The sequence below is a fragment of the Styela clava genome, chromosome 4 (assembly GCF_964204865.1).
Source record: "Styela clava chromosome 4, kaStyClav1.hap1.2, whole genome shotgun sequence".
Classification (NCBI taxonomy): domain Eukaryota; kingdom Metazoa; phylum Chordata; class Ascidiacea; order Stolidobranchia; family Styelidae; genus Styela; species Styela clava.
Window position 1 is genome coordinate 5,903,293 of NC_135253.1, and position 17,587 is coordinate 5,920,879.

At 36.3% G+C, this 17,587-nt stretch overlaps 2 protein-coding genes across 3 annotated transcripts; one reads left to right on the plus strand and one right to left on the minus strand.

The window, feature by feature from the left end:
• Positions 1–179: 179 nt before the first annotated feature.
• Positions 180–5,729, plus strand: LOC120326710 (beta-1,3-galactosyl-O-glycosyl-glycoprotein beta-1,6-N-acetylglucosaminyltransferase 3-like). 2 transcript variants are annotated; one of them, XM_039393046.2, is made up of 7 exons: positions 180–357; positions 432–755; positions 897–1,057; positions 2,855–3,079; positions 3,803–3,958; positions 4,215–4,375; positions 4,950–5,729. In XM_039393046.2, the coding sequence occupies exons 1-7, from the start codon at positions 244–246 to the stop codon at positions 5,318–5,320; spliced, it is 1,512 nt and encodes a 503-aa protein (XP_039248980.2). In that variant the 5' UTR covers positions 180–243; the 3' UTR covers positions 5,321–5,729. The 2 variants fall into 2 exon arrangements, with proteins under 2 accessions (XP_039248980.2, XP_077968005.1); XM_078111879.1 differs by lacking the exon at positions 432–755.
• Positions 5,730–6,440: 711 nt separating this feature from the next.
• LOC120336944 (uncharacterized) lies at positions 6,441–14,738 on the minus strand. Its single transcript, XM_078111580.1, has 4 exons — positions 14,284–14,738; positions 10,337–14,072; positions 7,071–10,205; positions 6,441–6,859 (listed from the first exon to the last, which is right to left on the minus strand). Exons 2-3 carry the CDS (start codon positions 13,512–13,514, stop codon positions 7,621–7,623), a joined length of 5,763 nt encoding a protein of 1,920 aa, XP_077967706.1. The 5' UTR covers positions 13,515–14,072; positions 14,284–14,738; the 3' UTR covers positions 6,441–6,859; positions 7,071–7,620.
• Positions 14,739–17,587: the final 2,849 nt, after the last annotated feature.

The following is a 17,587-nucleotide window of genomic DNA, read 5'->3' on the forward strand; positions in this document are numbered from 1 at the left end:
CGCTGGTCAATTGTGGGATAAGTGTGTTGTAATCTAGTAATGCTTGAATAGTTAGAGAGTTCCACATGAGTGAGTTATTATATTTTATAGTAAGCAGTAAGCACCATTACCCAAGCGTCGCTTTTGGATAGAAAGGGTCTATAATTACGTTTTATGCCTAGGAATATAAGTTTGTTGTGCCAAGCTGTATCTATTGTCTGTAATATATGTATATAATTCTATACAAACTATGATAGCTACCTAATGATTGAATTATTTTTAACAATATATCAGAGTAAACTAATGAAGTTGGACTTATTACGGCTCGGAGGCGTGGCAGTGTTATTGACATGCAGTTTTGGAATTATAGTTTTATGGGTAAGAGAAGTTTTATTTTGACTATTCTACGTGTCTTAATATATCCATGTAAATTTACATCACATCTTGTACAGGTTTATACAGATTTAGTGAAGTATGGACGGGAATGGATCCGGTTCAGGCCCGGTCGGCTGCTATTGAGAAATACGCTAGTCACTGAAGATAAGAATATTTCAGATCCAATCAATACTTCCCTTCCAAGTTTACCTGCTTCCGCATTGCCAATTTTACAAAATGAAGTTCAATCAAAATACATGATGCCTACGAAAGACTACTTGACGAGTCTGAGATTTATTAAAAATCAAGCCATGACACATGTTGACTGTGACGCTATAATGAGGGGCGATAAGACAGCAATAAAAGTTGCTGAAACCGAAAGAGAAATACTTTATTCTGAGGTCAATATGTTTTGAAAATTTTGTATTGTTGGTAAATTGAATTATTTTGAAATTTGTTAGTTAAAAATACATTTCCAGTGTAAATGATATAAAATGAGGCAAATAGGAAAATGAATTTAAGTTCATAATTTATTTTATCAGAAAAATGCCACACGGAAAAATATGCTGTTGAATTCAGATCAAACGGTTGCTAGTCGGGCGGACAATTGTACTTTATATGTGAAATCACGAAAGTATATTACATCTTCACTGACGTTAGAAGAAGCGGAATATCCAATTGCATACATCATCAGCATTTATAAGTAAGTTTGAGAAATAAAAATACTTTTTCGTCACACTACAACAAATAATATTCGTATGGTGTTTTGGATTATTCAAAACGGTTACCACATGATTTAATTAAAAATATTACTGCAACCAATCGTAATTATATTGACATAAATTGCAATTCAGATATTTATTAACTGCTTTGTATGTATACCCTACTGCATAGGTTCTCAAAGTGCTCCGTACGGAGCCCCAGGGCTCCGCGAGAGAAAACTGTTCAAAGAAGCAATGACAGCTTTGATAAAATCTGACAACAATATAGCCTCGAAATATGGTAAAGAGGCGGAATCAAATAATGACATTATTTATAAGCAGTGTCGCAGCCAGGATTCTTAAGAGGGAGGTGGTTTAAAATTGGAATCGGAAATTTCCGCGCGACATTCTTCGCGATTAAAAAAAGGGATAACGAGATTTCTGTTACGTAAAATATTCAATCCATGACCAATGGAGCATTTAACGTGACTCGTCGTTATAATGTCGTTACTCACGATTGATTCGAGATTACTATTATGATTACTAAAATGAAAGAATACTATTCTAAAATAACATAAAATATGTCATAAACTGCCAACTATAAATAAATTGGGGTCGTATTTTTGCGATCTTGGGATTTGTCAAACTTGATTTGTTCTTTCGCACTTGAGATTATTTTTAAGCAAGATATCGCCGTTTAAAAAATCACAATGTCTGGGCAAAATACGAACAATTGAAAATTAATTTATTGCATTCAGCTCCGTCGGTAGTTTCAGAATGAAAAAAGGTACATCGCGGATCGCGCGCACAATTGATTGCGTGCGGCTGCGTCGGTAGTTTCAGAATAGGAAAAAACAGGTACATCGCGCGCACAATTGACTGTGTTTCGATTTCGCAGTTACTACGATAAAAAGCTAACATAACACCAACTTTTGTTATTTACAATGTCTATAAAAGCGTTTTCAATCTGAAGTGAGTCTGCTGTGATCTTCCATTTTAAGTTTTAATATTTTAGAATGCGGTTTTTCAATCAAGAAATTTGAGTTGTGGATTTACCTCTTTATTGATTATTATTTTTAGCATTTTGTCGCCGATGACTATAATATGGTAACATGTTTTTAACATTGAACTCATAATTCCCCATAAGAACAAAAAAGCAATTTTACGTCGTCATTGTGTAACAATACATGTATATGCCGAGGGAAATATTTGATTTAGGGAGAATAAACACCGGCGTAAAGATGTTTACATGCTGACGAAAAAAATCGGCGATTGTAACGAAATGAAATCGCGAACGTTATTAACGGCCTTTTATGTCTTCCAAAAATGTCAAAAAAGAAAAGATTCGACCCCTAATTTATTAATATGTTCGTCAAGTGTCAAATTTACAGCTTTAGTATGAAATTTAGATTTATTTATGACTTGTGTTAACCCTATTAAAAAAGGTTCAGCATTTAAAATAATTATAAAGTACATTTAACTTGCCCAGGAATATTAATCTGAAAGTAACAATTTTAACATTTATTTTGGGGCTCCGCGAATAATATTCAACCTTTTAAGGGCTCCGCAACATCAAAAGTTTGAGAACCCCTGCCCTACTGCCTTGTAGAAAAGTTTTACTTTTTTGGCAACAGCATGCTTAAAATGTAATTTCTGTATTTATTTCCCTCAAAAATGATAACAGCTAGATTAAATATTCATGGCAGATATTTGGTTCGTTATAATTGTCTTTAAATTTTCAATTATCTGCAGTACCAGTGCAATGAAATATGTAATGTCTAATGATGTATTACTTGCAGAAATATTCAATCATTTGAACATTTGTTGCGGACAATTTACCAGCCTCAAAATATTTATTGTATTCATATTGATCAAAAATCATTGGCTGAGTTTCAAACTCGAGTCATGAAAATTATAAGATGTTTTAACAACGTGTTCTTGGCGCAACACATGACGAGAGTTTGGTACGGTCACTGGACAATTGTACAAGCTAGTCTCTACTGCATGGAAGATCTTATCAAACGGTAATTTTATTCGAAGTGAACATTCAAGTGTCACCAATGTCTATGTAATGAAGTATCCCACTGTATCGTTAGGTCAGTTTTTCAATCATCCGCCCTGGTCAAGACTATGGATAAGTGGTTATGGGTGGGAAATATATCATTCTAGGGAACCAGGAATCATTCTGGTTTGACTAAGTCGAGCGGATGTATTGCGTACTCGGCGAGGTTAGTGCAAGGTAGTAATCCCGAGAAGTTTAACCTGTCACGCAGACATTATTGAATTCCAAGCACAAAACTATTCGGTTTAAATTTTTACAAATGGCGTGATAAAAAATGACGTATTGGTTTCTGGAGGGAATAATTCATATACGCGGTGGCGTTCATAACGGCCATACCGTATTTATAGCTATGTAGGCATTGCAAGCAATCTATTGTTTAGTTCAAGAAATTTTCTCATACCTATGCGTAGCGTGTGTATTAGTGGCTGAATCAAGAGAGCTTGTTTGAAACGCTGCGCTGCATAATGATCATAAGACTACCAGAACGGTACTATGAAAGTCAAAAAACAGTTATCATCTCATCACTTGGTATTTATGAGGGACCCAATAAACATCTGCTTAAGCTAATTTTGTCTTGAAATTATCATTTAGATAGTTTCAACACACTGCTTTTTTATTTTTACTGATTTGATTTTTCCAAATACCTAATCCGGTTGTGAGTGGCTAACTCTAAGAATTTTTTCAGGAAAAACGATTATCGGTGGCATTACGTAATCAATACATGCGGACAAGATTACCCAACAAAAACTAATCTAGAAATTATCCGAGCGTTGAAAACTTTACATGGATTAAATAGTGTACCATCGCGTACCATTAAGATCACAGAGGAAAAATACAGAAGGTTGATCAAAAGTATTCATTTGCATATTTATATATATATATATACTATTTCTGAAATTGTAGCTTAAAATGAATATATTAAGTTTTCATTTCTGTTGGCGCTTTTCAAAGAACTTGAATCAATTCATATCGAACCATTTTGGTAACTATATACGTATTGAGCGAAAAAGAAACCTACGTTGTTTGATAGATCGATTTACCCAAAACATGTTGACGCGAAGGAAATTATCTTTAAGTTAATCAAATTAAAACCACAGATTTCAGTTTGTGTACAATCATTCAATGAATATTGATATCGACCATGGAGGATTATATAAAACAGATGTTAAAAAGGAACCTCCGCCTCACAACATTCAACCGTTTACTGGAAAAGATTATTTTGTATTCAAAAGAGAAGCTGTTGAATTTTTATTAACAGGTAATATTTATTTTTGAAATGTTTAAGACAACATCATTCCGCTGCTGTAAGCCTTGATTTGAAATGGTGTTTCACTTCAGATTGAAGATACCATGCCCAATTCTTCTCCATTAACACGTTGGGTTACTTTTAGTCTTCAGTGCTAAGTTTCAGAAACAATCAATTTTTCAGTTCTATAATAATGTATTTTTGCAACAACAAAAAAAGTCCATATAACGGTGTCTCCCACCCGCTATCATTCCCTGTATGTAATAAATGCGCATTAACTGATTGGGTAAACTTATCGGTCGGTTTTACATATCCCATAACCGCATTCATGTATGCTCTACTCAACACTAACACAGAAATGGTCTCCTGGAAATAAAATTGATGAAGAAAAATATATTGATACACAAAAAATTTTCTGCATTTTTTACATCTCCCTCCTGTTAACCTCTTATACCTCCACTGTGTCGGAATGCGACAGAGGCACAATAATGGTGCTCATGTGAAGGTTGTGAACGTTTTGAAAATTTAAAATAGTTGAATTTGCAATATTTTATGTCGCGTTGAAAATAAATCGATGGTTGTTTAGATCAAAGAGTTTTGGATTTCCTTGAATGGGCAAAAGATACAAAAATACCGGACGAAACAGTTTGGGCAACATTGCAACGAATGTATCCACGATTACCCGGTAGTACACCACCTGATGAAAAATATGACACTTACAGTGGAAATACCCTCTCTAGAACACAACAATGGCAAGGCCCCTCAACGATATGCGGCGGAAAATTTCTACGTAGAATATGTGTTTATGGATGTGCTGATTTGAACGGGATTATTGGGAAGAAACCACTGTTTGCTAATAAATTTGCTACAGATGTCGATATATTTGCAATGAATTGTTTGGCTGAATGGATTCGTAATAGGACAGTTGATTTAACATCGAATATTTATAACAATTGAAACCTAATTAATATAGTTTATCAATGTTTACCTTCAGCATAGCAGCGTAATTTTTGCGAGAGTGGTAAAAAAAATTACATTGTGAATATGTGAGACTTGTAGTATAACTGCCTAGCGACCAAGCATGCTTAAAAACAATAATAATATTACGCATAATAATAACTAGTCATATAAGATATGTGGTATTTTGAGATATATTTTGCGCAATGTTCATATTATTATAACGCAGTTTTATTGAAATTTCATAATTTTGTCTTTGTATTGATATCTTGACACTCACTACTTAGCATCCGTTTTATCCATATGTTGCGATATAGCGTTGGAATCGGCGAACATTTGTGATATGCTCTGTATATTTCTCAGTTTCAAATATATAACACGTTCGGATCAATTTCTTTCGATCTGTCTACCTTCACGTTGCGTTGAGTATTTTTTGACATGTAAAGTTATTTTCAACATCAAACACAGTGAGGTGCACAGTGTCTGTTATGCACTGAAAAATTATTTTAAAAAGCAACATCATTTATGTAGACATCGAGAGCGACATGTATGAGGGCTCCGGCTAAGTGGCGAAATAGGCTAAAACATTTGGTGGTCTGAATTAGGTGGACGAATCAAGCTGACAAAAATGTTATGTCTGTTATTGAGAGGATTGTGTTGTCTCTTTTTCCTCGTAGTTAAAAACAATGATACGGACAAGGGAACGACGTCCGCTTACGTACTGCAATTATGGCAGGTCCGTTTAACCACCGTAATAGAGCATATATATATATATATATATAACAGGTTTTAGTTATTAGCCATGGCTAATAATGTGCGCAGTATACCACCAATCATGCAAATATACCGACGAGATAAGTTGTTCACAAATGAGCAGTCAGTTTGGTAACCTGGCGATCGCCGTCAAGGTTTGCAATTCAGCATGGATGGTATCGGTTAGCAGGATGGGGGCCTTGATTATCAGCGGATATTCAGAGCGCCGGTCGGATTCTACCTTATATTATTTAGTAGATCAAGTGATTTAAGGTGGGAGAAAATATCTAACTTACTGTTTGTTTCTAGCTGACAAAAGGTTAAAAACCTTTCCTATTTAAATATAAATGGGTGAATCGTGAGTGTTGCGCTCGATTCTATGTAGCCTGGTTACTTCTCACGCACATTAAGAGATTGGAGACTTCAAAAACGCGTCCCAATACCCCAGTCCTGACCCCAAACCTATATCGGTTAATTGTTACAACTAGTCCGTGCTTTCAAGCAATTAAAGTCTGTAAACAGCGGTTAAAGTGCCGCCAGATTCTTCTGTGCCTTTCAAGTGCTGCCCCAATATAATTCAACTTGAAATCGGTGAATATCTTTAATAACAATCAACAGACACTTCAAATCAAATCTCGAAACATGAATCAGGAAAATAGAACTTGCCGGGTACCGGAAACGGAACGTTGTTAATGGAACGTAACGTAAATCTTGATACCGGGTATGAGGAACGTAAAGGAACGTTGTTAATGGAACGTAACGTAACGTTGTTAAAGGAACGGTTTTCTGCCAAAATAATAAATAAAACTAAATAGCTTATATGGCACAATTAATCAAATATAACAGCATTACCATTTTACAAGCAATAACAATTCACATCAATTAGCAGATAACCATATGTCACAATTATGTACAGATTAAATCACACAGGATAAAATAGTATTCACAATACTAAAATACAGAATAAATCATACAAGATAAAACAATATTTACATACCGAATGTTTAGGATCTCCAGGCAACTCAATTCAACAATTTATAATCCAAAGTAAATACAACTTAACTTATGTGACTAAATACAAGAAACAGCATTTATCATTCTATTTGGACTATATTACAACCCTAGCCTGTACCCCTACATTAGATTACAACTCCAGTATGAACCCTTGATTTTAAACCCAATTAATAATTTCAACCCGAATCGTTTATCCTATCCGCAAATAGTAAACCCAATATTAAACACGATAAACAACTACTAGCGCAATAGATTACACTGGATACAAGACAGAAGGTGCCAACTCATCGAAGCAGCGTGGCGATAATTTAGAATTCCCGGGATTAATCGAGAAACAGGACTATGTCGCAATAATGCTGCGTCGATACGTTTGCAACGTCTGCGTAACAACGTAAAACGTCATCAAATTAGAAACACGTTATGATTCTCGCTAACATTCCCCGCCCCAGATGTAGGAACGAAGAGAATACATCTTACAATTCAAAAAGAAAAAGTGAGAATCATCACAAATAAGTAATACAACTAACAATGAATTACTCATCAGCTCTCTGAATCATACAAAGTTTTGCTATTGGTCTTCTTAAAAACCCATGAGAAGTTTTGACAGTCACTTGTCTGACAGCTCCAAATTTGTCTGGTATAACTTCCATAATTCTGCCTGTCAACCACTTCCCTCTTGGTATTGTGTTGTCAACCAGTAGCACAAGATCATCGACTTTGAAATTGTCTTCCTTCTTCAACCATTTATGTCGAGCTTGTAGATTGACGAGTACTTCTCTGGACCATCTTATCCAGAATTGGTCAGCCAAATATTGTATTTGACGCCATCTTCTTCTCGCATAACAATCTTTCTTGTCAAATATTCCTGGTGGTAAATTTGCTTTATGCTTCAGCAACAATAAATGATTTGGTGAAAGTGGTTCTTCATCCAAAGGATCTATACTAATAGGTGTAAGTGGTCTTGAATTCAATTGACTTTCAACTTCACAAAATATAGTAGACAACGCTTCATCAGTAACCAATTGATCATGCAATAATGCAGTCAATATCTTTCTTGCTGATCTGATGAGTCTTTCATAGAAACCTCCAAAGTGTGAAGCTGTGGGAGGATTGAACTTGAATATGATATCACTTTGTCTGCAAAATTCTCCCATTTTACTGGAATTCCAAATTTGAATTTCTTTCTTCAACACTTTATTTCCAGCTGTAAAATTGCTCCCATTATCACATATAATGGTTGAAATCTTGCCTCTTCTGGCTATGAATCTTCTTAATCCATTAATAAATGAATTGACATCCATACTATGCACAATTTCCAAATGCACTGCTCTAGTTGTTGCACAGGTTATCATCAAGCCCCATCTCTTCACAGAACTTCTTCCTTGCTTCACCAACAACGGTCCGAAGTTGTCAACTCCAACACATGTGAATGGTGGTTGATCTGGTGTCACACGCTCTCTAGGTAGGTCAGCCATAAATTGCTTACCCATCGAAGCATTTCTCTTTTTGCAAAATATGCAATTACGAATATTTCGCTTTACAACAACAGCTCCATTGATAATCCAGAACTTCTGTCTCAGCAAATTCCATGTATGACTTGCTCCACAATGATGTGAACTTTTATGGTATTCTCTGACAATCAACTGTGTGATATGATGGTTACTTGGCAGTATTATTGGATGTTTCAAATCAAAAGCTATGGGTGCGTTCTGCAATCTTCCACCCACTCTCAATATTCTTTCAATTAAAACAGGATTCAACTTTTGCATTGAAGGTGCAATTTTCAAATTTCTAAGCACACTTTTCCCTTGTACATCAGAATTTTGTAACTTTGCAATAACTTTATTCAACTCACAATTTTGTAAATACTTTATCAGCTCATTTTCGGATCTTCTCAACTCTTCTGTTTGCAATTTACCTTTTTGAACAGTTGGTTTAGCTTGTAAATAAATTCTGAATCTGATAATCCATGCCATAGCTTTCTTCAACTTATACCATGAAGAATAATAGTTGATAAACTTGTCCAAAGGTTCATTCTCTGTCACTAGATTCACTAGAACGTTAATTGGCTTCTTCAGAATAAATTCCAATGGTAAATCTGGTAATTTAACGGGCATTTGTGGCCAGTTCTCTTCATTCTGGTAGAGAAATTCTGGTCCTTGTAACCATGATTTCTTTGCAATCAATTTCTTTGCTGTCATTCCACGGGATGCATAATCCGCTGGGTTCAATTCACTTGGAACATAACGCCATTGATGTGGCTCTGAACCTTCTTCAATTTTTGCTAATCGGTTAGCTATGAAAGTAGGAACTCTTTTCGACGAATTATAAATTGATTGGATAGTAGCTGTGCTATCACTCCAGAATATAGACTTAACATTCGTCTCAAATTTTAATTGACGTCTTAAAAACATATCCACTCGCACACAAAGCGCAGCAGCTGTAATTTCCAGCCGTGGAAGTGAACATATTGTCTTGATAGGACACAATCTTGATTTTCCAAGTAAAAATGAACAGTGTATCTGACCGTTTTCATCTGATAACCTCAAATATGAAACTGATCCATAGGCAACTTGTGATGCATCGCCAAAATGATGTAATTCTTGTGAAACAATAACCCCAAATGAATTCGGTTTAATGTATCTTGGTAATTTGACTTCTGATAATTCTGGAATTGCTTTAGTCCAGCTTTCCCATGCTATTTGTTCATTTGCTCCAATAGTTTCATCCCATCCCAATTGTTGACGACATAACTCTTGGAATACAAGTCTTGCTTGCAATATCACAGGTGATACAATACCCATGGGATCGAATACGGAACTTAAAATTGCTAGAACTCCTCTTTTCGTATCAGGTTTTGGCTTCAGCTTTGTATTGAATCCAAAGCAATCTTCTACCACGAACCACACAACTCCCAAAACTCGTTCAACACGATTTGGGTCTAAATTTACGTTTGCTTGAATTTGTGCTCTATCCTTTTCTGGAACACAAGAAATAATTTCTTCTGAATTGCTCCTCCATTTGTTTAAATGAAAACCTCCACATTCAGTAAGTTCTGAGGTTTGCTTGACAATTCTCTTCCCTTCAGATATACTATCTGCTCCAAGTAGGAAGTCATCTATATATGAATTATCTTTGATATTGTCACTTATATCTGATGGAAAGTCTTTTCCAAAATCTTCTGCAGTTCTCCTTAAACAGTAATTTGCACAAAATGGACTTGATGTATTTCCAAAACAATGCACTAACATCTGATGATCGACAGGAGTTTTGTCAAATCTCCATCAGGCCAAAATAGGAATCTCAATGCATCAACATCCCTAGGCGTTACACGAGCTTGTAAGAACATAGCTTCTATATCTGCCGTTATACCATATTTGTACATTCTGAAACGTAGCAAAACAGATAACAATCCATTTGCCATAAATGGACCTTGCAGTAATTGATCATTCAGTGATGTGTTCAAATATCTTGCACCTGCATCAAATACCAGGCGTACTTTACCAGGTTTCTGTTCTGATGTAACGGGTTGATGAGGAAGATACCACGCTTTACGAATGGGTGCTTCAAATTCCGCAGCAGGAATTTTCCTTGCCCATCCTTTCTTTATAAATTCAGCCATGGTACTGCAATATTTGTCCCTTAAAACATCATTCCTCAACAAGCGTTTTCCCAAATTGTTGGTTCTTCTCATAACTGCATCACGATTATTAGGAAATTCAGGACATCCTGGTTTCCATGGTAACGGAGATTGGTAATGTCCATCCACCATCTTTATATTATCTTCCATCAGTTGTAATGCATACTTATCTTCTCTTGACAATGTTGGTGTGGGAGTCAATGATATATCTTTGAAATCCGTTTCCCACATCTCTCGAATTTGTCGTTGAAGATCTTCTCTTTTCACTTCAGCAAGATTTACTTGTACATGAAAACTTTCATTCCGAGAAGCTTTATTAAAGGCAGGCCCAACCAGTGACCAACCAAGAATACTTCTTTTTGCAACTGGCTCTTTTGTAGTACCACGCCTTTCATCTTTTACCCAGAATACTTCCGGTACATTCACGCCAATCATGAGCATCACTCTTTCATCTGGTAATTTTGGAAAATCAATACCCTCGAGATATTCATGCCTTTGTAATTCAATCCTTTTAGGTAATTTATTCGGTACTGTCGGAATTTCATCCACAGTGAGCACCCGATGTAATGTCACACAACCTTCCCCTTTCAGTGGTTTAACAGTTAAGTCAAGAGCGAATCCATCTTGTTTCTGTGGATTCGGTGTGTTTACAGTAGTAATGGAATAACTCATTGGTTCACCATCCATCTCTAAAAGTTTCATCAATCTTTTATCACATAGACAAGAGGTGCTTCCCTCGTCTAGGAAACAGTATACTTCAATTTCTCTACCTTGAGGTGAGGTTACTTTCACTGGAACTATATTCAAGTATACTCCAGCTGAATTTCTGGTATAGTTCGTTAAGGTTGATCCCGATGTAGCAGTTTGAGTAGCGGAACTTGTGCCTTGCTCTTTTCGCTTAGTATCTGCAACATTTCGATGAAGCATTCTATGATGTCTGCCACCACATCCTCTCTCAGTACATGCAGGATTCTTACGACATTGCCGTGCCATATGACCAATGTATAAACAGTTTCTGCAAATATGAAATTCACGAATTGTAGCCTCGCGTTCACTTGCAGATTTTCTTTCAAACTCTGGACAATGAATAAGAAAATGATCTTTTGAACAGATAACACATCTGTATCTATTTCTCACAAATGTACCTTTTCTCTCGGTAGATTGTTCAGGTTTGCCATCACCACTTGTTGAAGTGGAATTTGCATAAATTCTCTTCTTTTGAGGGTGTTTAGCCTTTTCCCTCTCTTTATGAGCTCTCATAGCTTTGCCCATCGATGATTGTGCCGTAATTGCTGCTTTTTTGACAAACTTTAAAAGATGTTCAAATTTTAGTTCAATGTTTCTATTCTCATAATCTGCTGCCTCTTCTTCCCATTTATTATGGTACTTCAGGGGTAATCTACATGAAAGTTGAGCAATATTGTCAAAATTATTTAGATCTGAATATTGCTTCCAATGCGACAGCGTTAGGTAACATTCTTCCATTTTATGAGAAAGATCCAGAAGACTATCTCGATCATCTGGTTTCAACATTGGACCATGTATTAACTCTTCCATATAAGTTCTGGCAATCAACAATGGTCGTCCGTAAGCTTCTCTTAAAAGTCTCTTTGCTAAAGTCAATCCTTCTGTAGGAGGATATACAGAACATTGACGAATCAATTCTCTTGCTTTACCTTTGCAAAACTGTTGCAAGTAAGTCAATCTCAGATTGTCATCTGAAATCTTGTTCTCAATATTTATCTTGAAACTATTCATGAATCTTGTATATTCTTCATGAGAACCATGAAACGAAAGTAATTCTGGTTTAGGTAAATCTACCATGTCACGCATTGTAGATGTCATAGTAGCAAGAATTGAGCCAACATCTTGTGATGGCATATTAGGTACTTCTACAGGACTCACCAAATTAGCCTGTCTCGTTCCACCTTGTCTAGTTCGAAATTCTTGATTAACGGGATTCATCACTTCCGCAACCACTTCCTGGACCGGATCCAGGGATAATCTAACTTGTGGCTCTCTAGGAGGCACAATACAATTGGTTTGACCCACTTGAGGTGTGTTTACTTCAGCCCGTGCTGCTTCACATTCTACCAATTGTGCTATAGGTGGTCCAGAATCCATTTCTTGAAACTGAACCCTTTCATTGCGATTAGAGCCTATTTCCCACACTTCCGTCTCTACACATGCGGCTTGATATTCGTGTATAGCTTGTACTCGCCTTATTTCTCTCTCTGATGCTGATTTTAATTCTTCAGCTTGCCGATTCATTTCTTCAGTATTTCGTTCAGCCTGTTCTAGCTCTGACAGTTGCTTCATTTTCAATTTTGCAAGTTCTCTGACAGCTATTGCCTCAGTTCTCTTGTAACTGGAACTTGTACTTTTGTAACTCGATCCTGTCCTTGCAGATCGAGGTCTTGACATATTAGATGATTTTCTACTAGCTATAGATTGTGGTTTTGATGGAGGATTCTCAACGATTTGTGTGCTTTCTTGCTTGGAAAGCCACTCTTCAACATGTGCCTTGAACTCTTCATATCCATAACTTTCTCTCTGGAAAGATTCTTTAGCTACTCTTTGAGCCTCTTCATCTACTGGCAGTTCTGCAACATGTATTTCATAAGCTTTAGAATACTCCACAAACATTGCATCTATTTCTTTCACTTGTGATTGTAGAATCTCCTTATTTCTTGGATTCAACATCAATTCTTCTGCTGATCTATACTGACCATTCAGATCAGCCAATAAACGTTCCAGTTCTTCTTGTGAAACTGGTTTTGCAGCCATTTCTACTTTTAAGTGACTTTCTTCACTCAATCTAGGATCAATTGAAAAGTTTGATATCTTTCAATTGCTGCTTACAATACTCTGGTTTGATTTCGAAATAGAAAACTTCAGTTTTCCTACATTCGAAAACTTTAATGTTGCGCTCGATTCTATGTAGCCTGGTTACTTCTCACGCACATTAAGAGATTGGAGACTTCAAAAACGCGTCCCAATACCCCAGTCCTGACCCCAAACCTATATCGGTTAATTGTTACAACTAGTCCGTGCTTTCAAGCAATTAAAGTCTGTAAACAGCGGTTAAAGTGCCGCCAGATTCTTCTGTGCCTTTCAAGTGCTGCCCCAATATAATTCAACTTGAAATCGGTGAATATCTTTAATAACAATCAACAGACACTTCAAATCAAATCTCGAAACATGAATCAGGAAAATAGAACTTGCCGGGTACCGGAAACGGAACGTTGTTAATGGAACGTAACGTAAATCTTGATACCGGGTATGAGGAACGTAAAGGAACGTTGTTAATGGAACGTAACGTAACGTTGTTAAAGGAACGGTTTTCTGCCAAAATAATAAATAAAACTAAATAGCTTATATGGCACAATTAATCAAATATAACAGCATTACCATTTTACAAGCAATAACAATTCACATCAATTAGCAGATAACCATATGTCACAATTATGTACAGATTAAATCACACAGGATAAAATAGTATTCACAATACTAAAATACAGAATAAATCATACAAGATAAAACAATATTTACATACCGAATGTTTAGGATCTCCAGGCAACTCAATTCAACAATTTATAATCCAAAGTAAATACAACTTAACTTATGTGACTAAATACAAGAAACAGCATTTATCATTCTATTTGGACTATATTACAACCCTAGCCTGTACCCCTACATTAGATTACAACTCCAGTATGAACCCTTGATTTTAAACCCAATTAATAATTTCAACCCGAATCGTTTATCCTATCCGCAAATAGTAAACCCAATATTAAACACGATAAACAACTACTAGCGCAATAGATTACACTGGATACAAGACAGAAGGTGCCAACTCATCGAAGCAGCGTGGCGATAATTTAGAATTCCCGGGATTAATCGAGAAACAGGACTATGTCGCAATAATGCTGCGTCGATACGTTTGCAACGTCTGCGTAACAACGTAAAACGTCATCAAATTAGAAACACGTTATGATTCTCGCTAACAGTGAGTTTTATTTTTGTGAAAATATAATTATATGACTTCCTTTAATATAACATGATTGGAAATGAGCGTAAACGTAGGTCAAAGAATTTCACATATATATATATATATATATAGTCGCGTCCAATGCCAAATAAAAAATCGTTATTGGCGATGGCTATATTCTTATTTATACAATATATATTAGAAATTTATTCAAGGACCGCACTCTTGGCGATATAAGAGTTGAATATCAGAGTTGGTGTTATATTGGTGATGTAACATGGTACTTGAAAGAGAACTAATATGCGGCTAAAAAATTTCAGTTATGATTCGCTTAATATAATTATAATGAACTGTCTTTCGAGTTTCAAATCCGGTCGTGGTGATTAAATACGTGCACGGAGAGCGCTAAAGCCGTTGACAACTACGAAGAAAAAGAGGAAACACAATCATATTGAGGAACAATACACAAAATTTATTTCAAACGTATCGCCAATCTGATCGCTAAAGTGTGAAATATTATTTTGAATAAAAAGGGAGTGTGGTATATAATAGAATATTATTTACGAAATCGATACACTCGTCCACGTGATGAATTTATTGTGTCAATACTTACACGTATTGCGACTGATACAAATGGAAATATAACAAATTCAATTTAAAATAAACGAAACCGGACGACAGAAAATGTTTAGTAGACAGTACTGTTTGTCATAAATATACGCCATGGTACCACGCGAAGCAATTTTTGGCTTTGTTCCAGCATAAATATACTCCGCATTTGGTGCATCTGATTACCGGCTTGCTATCACCCCCAGGGAAATGACATGACATCGCTGTCTCTTAGCTTCTACCACAGGCCAATGGCCAGTGGCGTCGGTTCTAACCTCGTTCAAGTGGAGTCGATGTTTTCCCAAGCTTTCAAAGAAATTCTGCCACAAAACTTCGAAACGATAAAAGATCTCGTTGCTTGTTACTGGCAACTCCCATGGACTCACAATCTCTTCTGTATAGGATCAAGCTTTTTTTAGTTTACAATAGCCAAATCAACCAGGTGGAAGAAGATCCTCAGGTAGTACTTTTTTTAACCGAATGCGTATTCTATAATGAGCTATAAGCATATCTAACAAGTCTACGCCTCCTATGCTGAGGTTATAAAAATCTACCATAAAAGGACGAGTCACCATTATGTGCTGTTTCGTGACGTTGTCCCATCTTCGGACTTCTGATGTGGGCATGGCGCTGGCCAACGAACTGGCAATAGTTACACTTCGTTTATCATGCCACTTCACAACTCTTATTTCAGTGTCCTCAACACATGACGTCTTTTCCTGATAACATCCCTGTACTCTTTTTTTCAAATCTTTGTCAGATTCCAGCTCGCATCCTAATAACCGATTTTGTCTCGCCGTCCCTAAACAATAGATCTTCCAAGGTATGGACGTAAACCAATTGTCAAAACAGAGTATGTGATTTACACATCATTCTCTACATTATCAGTCAGTTTGATGACTATGTTAGCACTAGCTCCGAGATCAGGGTAACTAGACACAGGATGTAATTTTCCTGTATATATTTCAAAGTTGTGTACCAAACCATCTGTTCCACACAACTTAAAAAGATTTTATACCCCCATTTGTGGGGCTTCTTGGGAAGATATTGTTTCAGCCCTGCCTTCCTAGTAAACGGAACCATCTGCTCGTCGATACATAAAACTTGCTTTTGATGCAGTGGTTTGAATTTTGCTTTAAGCATTTCTAGCGGGGGTCTGATTTTAAACAATCGATCTTGTTGAACATCAGAATCGCCATGAAGTAAATCGTTGAAATGGAGCATCTTTTTTTATTCTTTCCCATCGATCACGGGTCATTACATCGGCAACGCAGTTAACCTTTGTTTCAATAGCCCAAAACATACGTTTTCTCGGTAGACGAAAAATAGACATGTAAACGACACAACCAAGAAACTTCTCCATTTCTGGAATTGTAAGGTTTAGTTGTTTGGAGGGATCGCTTTGGCTCGCATCCGAGTCAAAAAAATATTTGAAATATTCAATTGGTGCTCGCACTATTTCCGATTCATACTTGGCCTTTTCATGCAGGCAGCTCTCGTGCTGGTCACTTTCCTGTGCAATCCTCCATACGGGCTTTCTACGTGGGATATTGATACCAATACACACCTCGACTTCAACCACGGTAGAAATTGACATCTCGCCTGACCCTCTTGCATCCTGGTCACTTTCTCCTCCCTGGTCAATGAATATATCCTGACTAACTGCTTCGTCATCTGAACTTTCTGACAACAAGGCATAGTCTATAATTTTTTTCGGTGGTACATATTCATCTTCGCTACTGCTGCAGTCACTGTATTCGCTAACATCCCCACAAGGTGGAAAGCGGATTCTCCAATTCTCCTTCTCATACATTTTTTAATATGTGAATAAATTACTTCTACCACTAAACAATTTGAAGAAATTCCTGCACATTACTTTAGCCAGTCAATATCAGAAGCAAAACTTGATCAAAATATTATCAGGTTTAGAGGAAAAGATCTTTTTTAACTAATTAAACATCACTATATTTAAATTTCGATAACAGAGTTACACATACTCAAAACATATTAGATTATGTTTCTATTTTTGCTCTTTAATTTCAAGTGTCTTGGTTTATAAAAGACAACTTAAACTGGAAAACATGGACGGATGGGACGATTTAGTGACAGTTGGGAAAACTGGCGTCAGCAGTAAACAACAACATGTTAGGCAAAACTCTTTTTACCAAATGAAAGTACACATAAAGGCCTCTTACTGTGATTTTTTTCGACTCTCTGGGGTAAAGCTTTATACCCCAAAAAAGACGACGAAATCCCACTG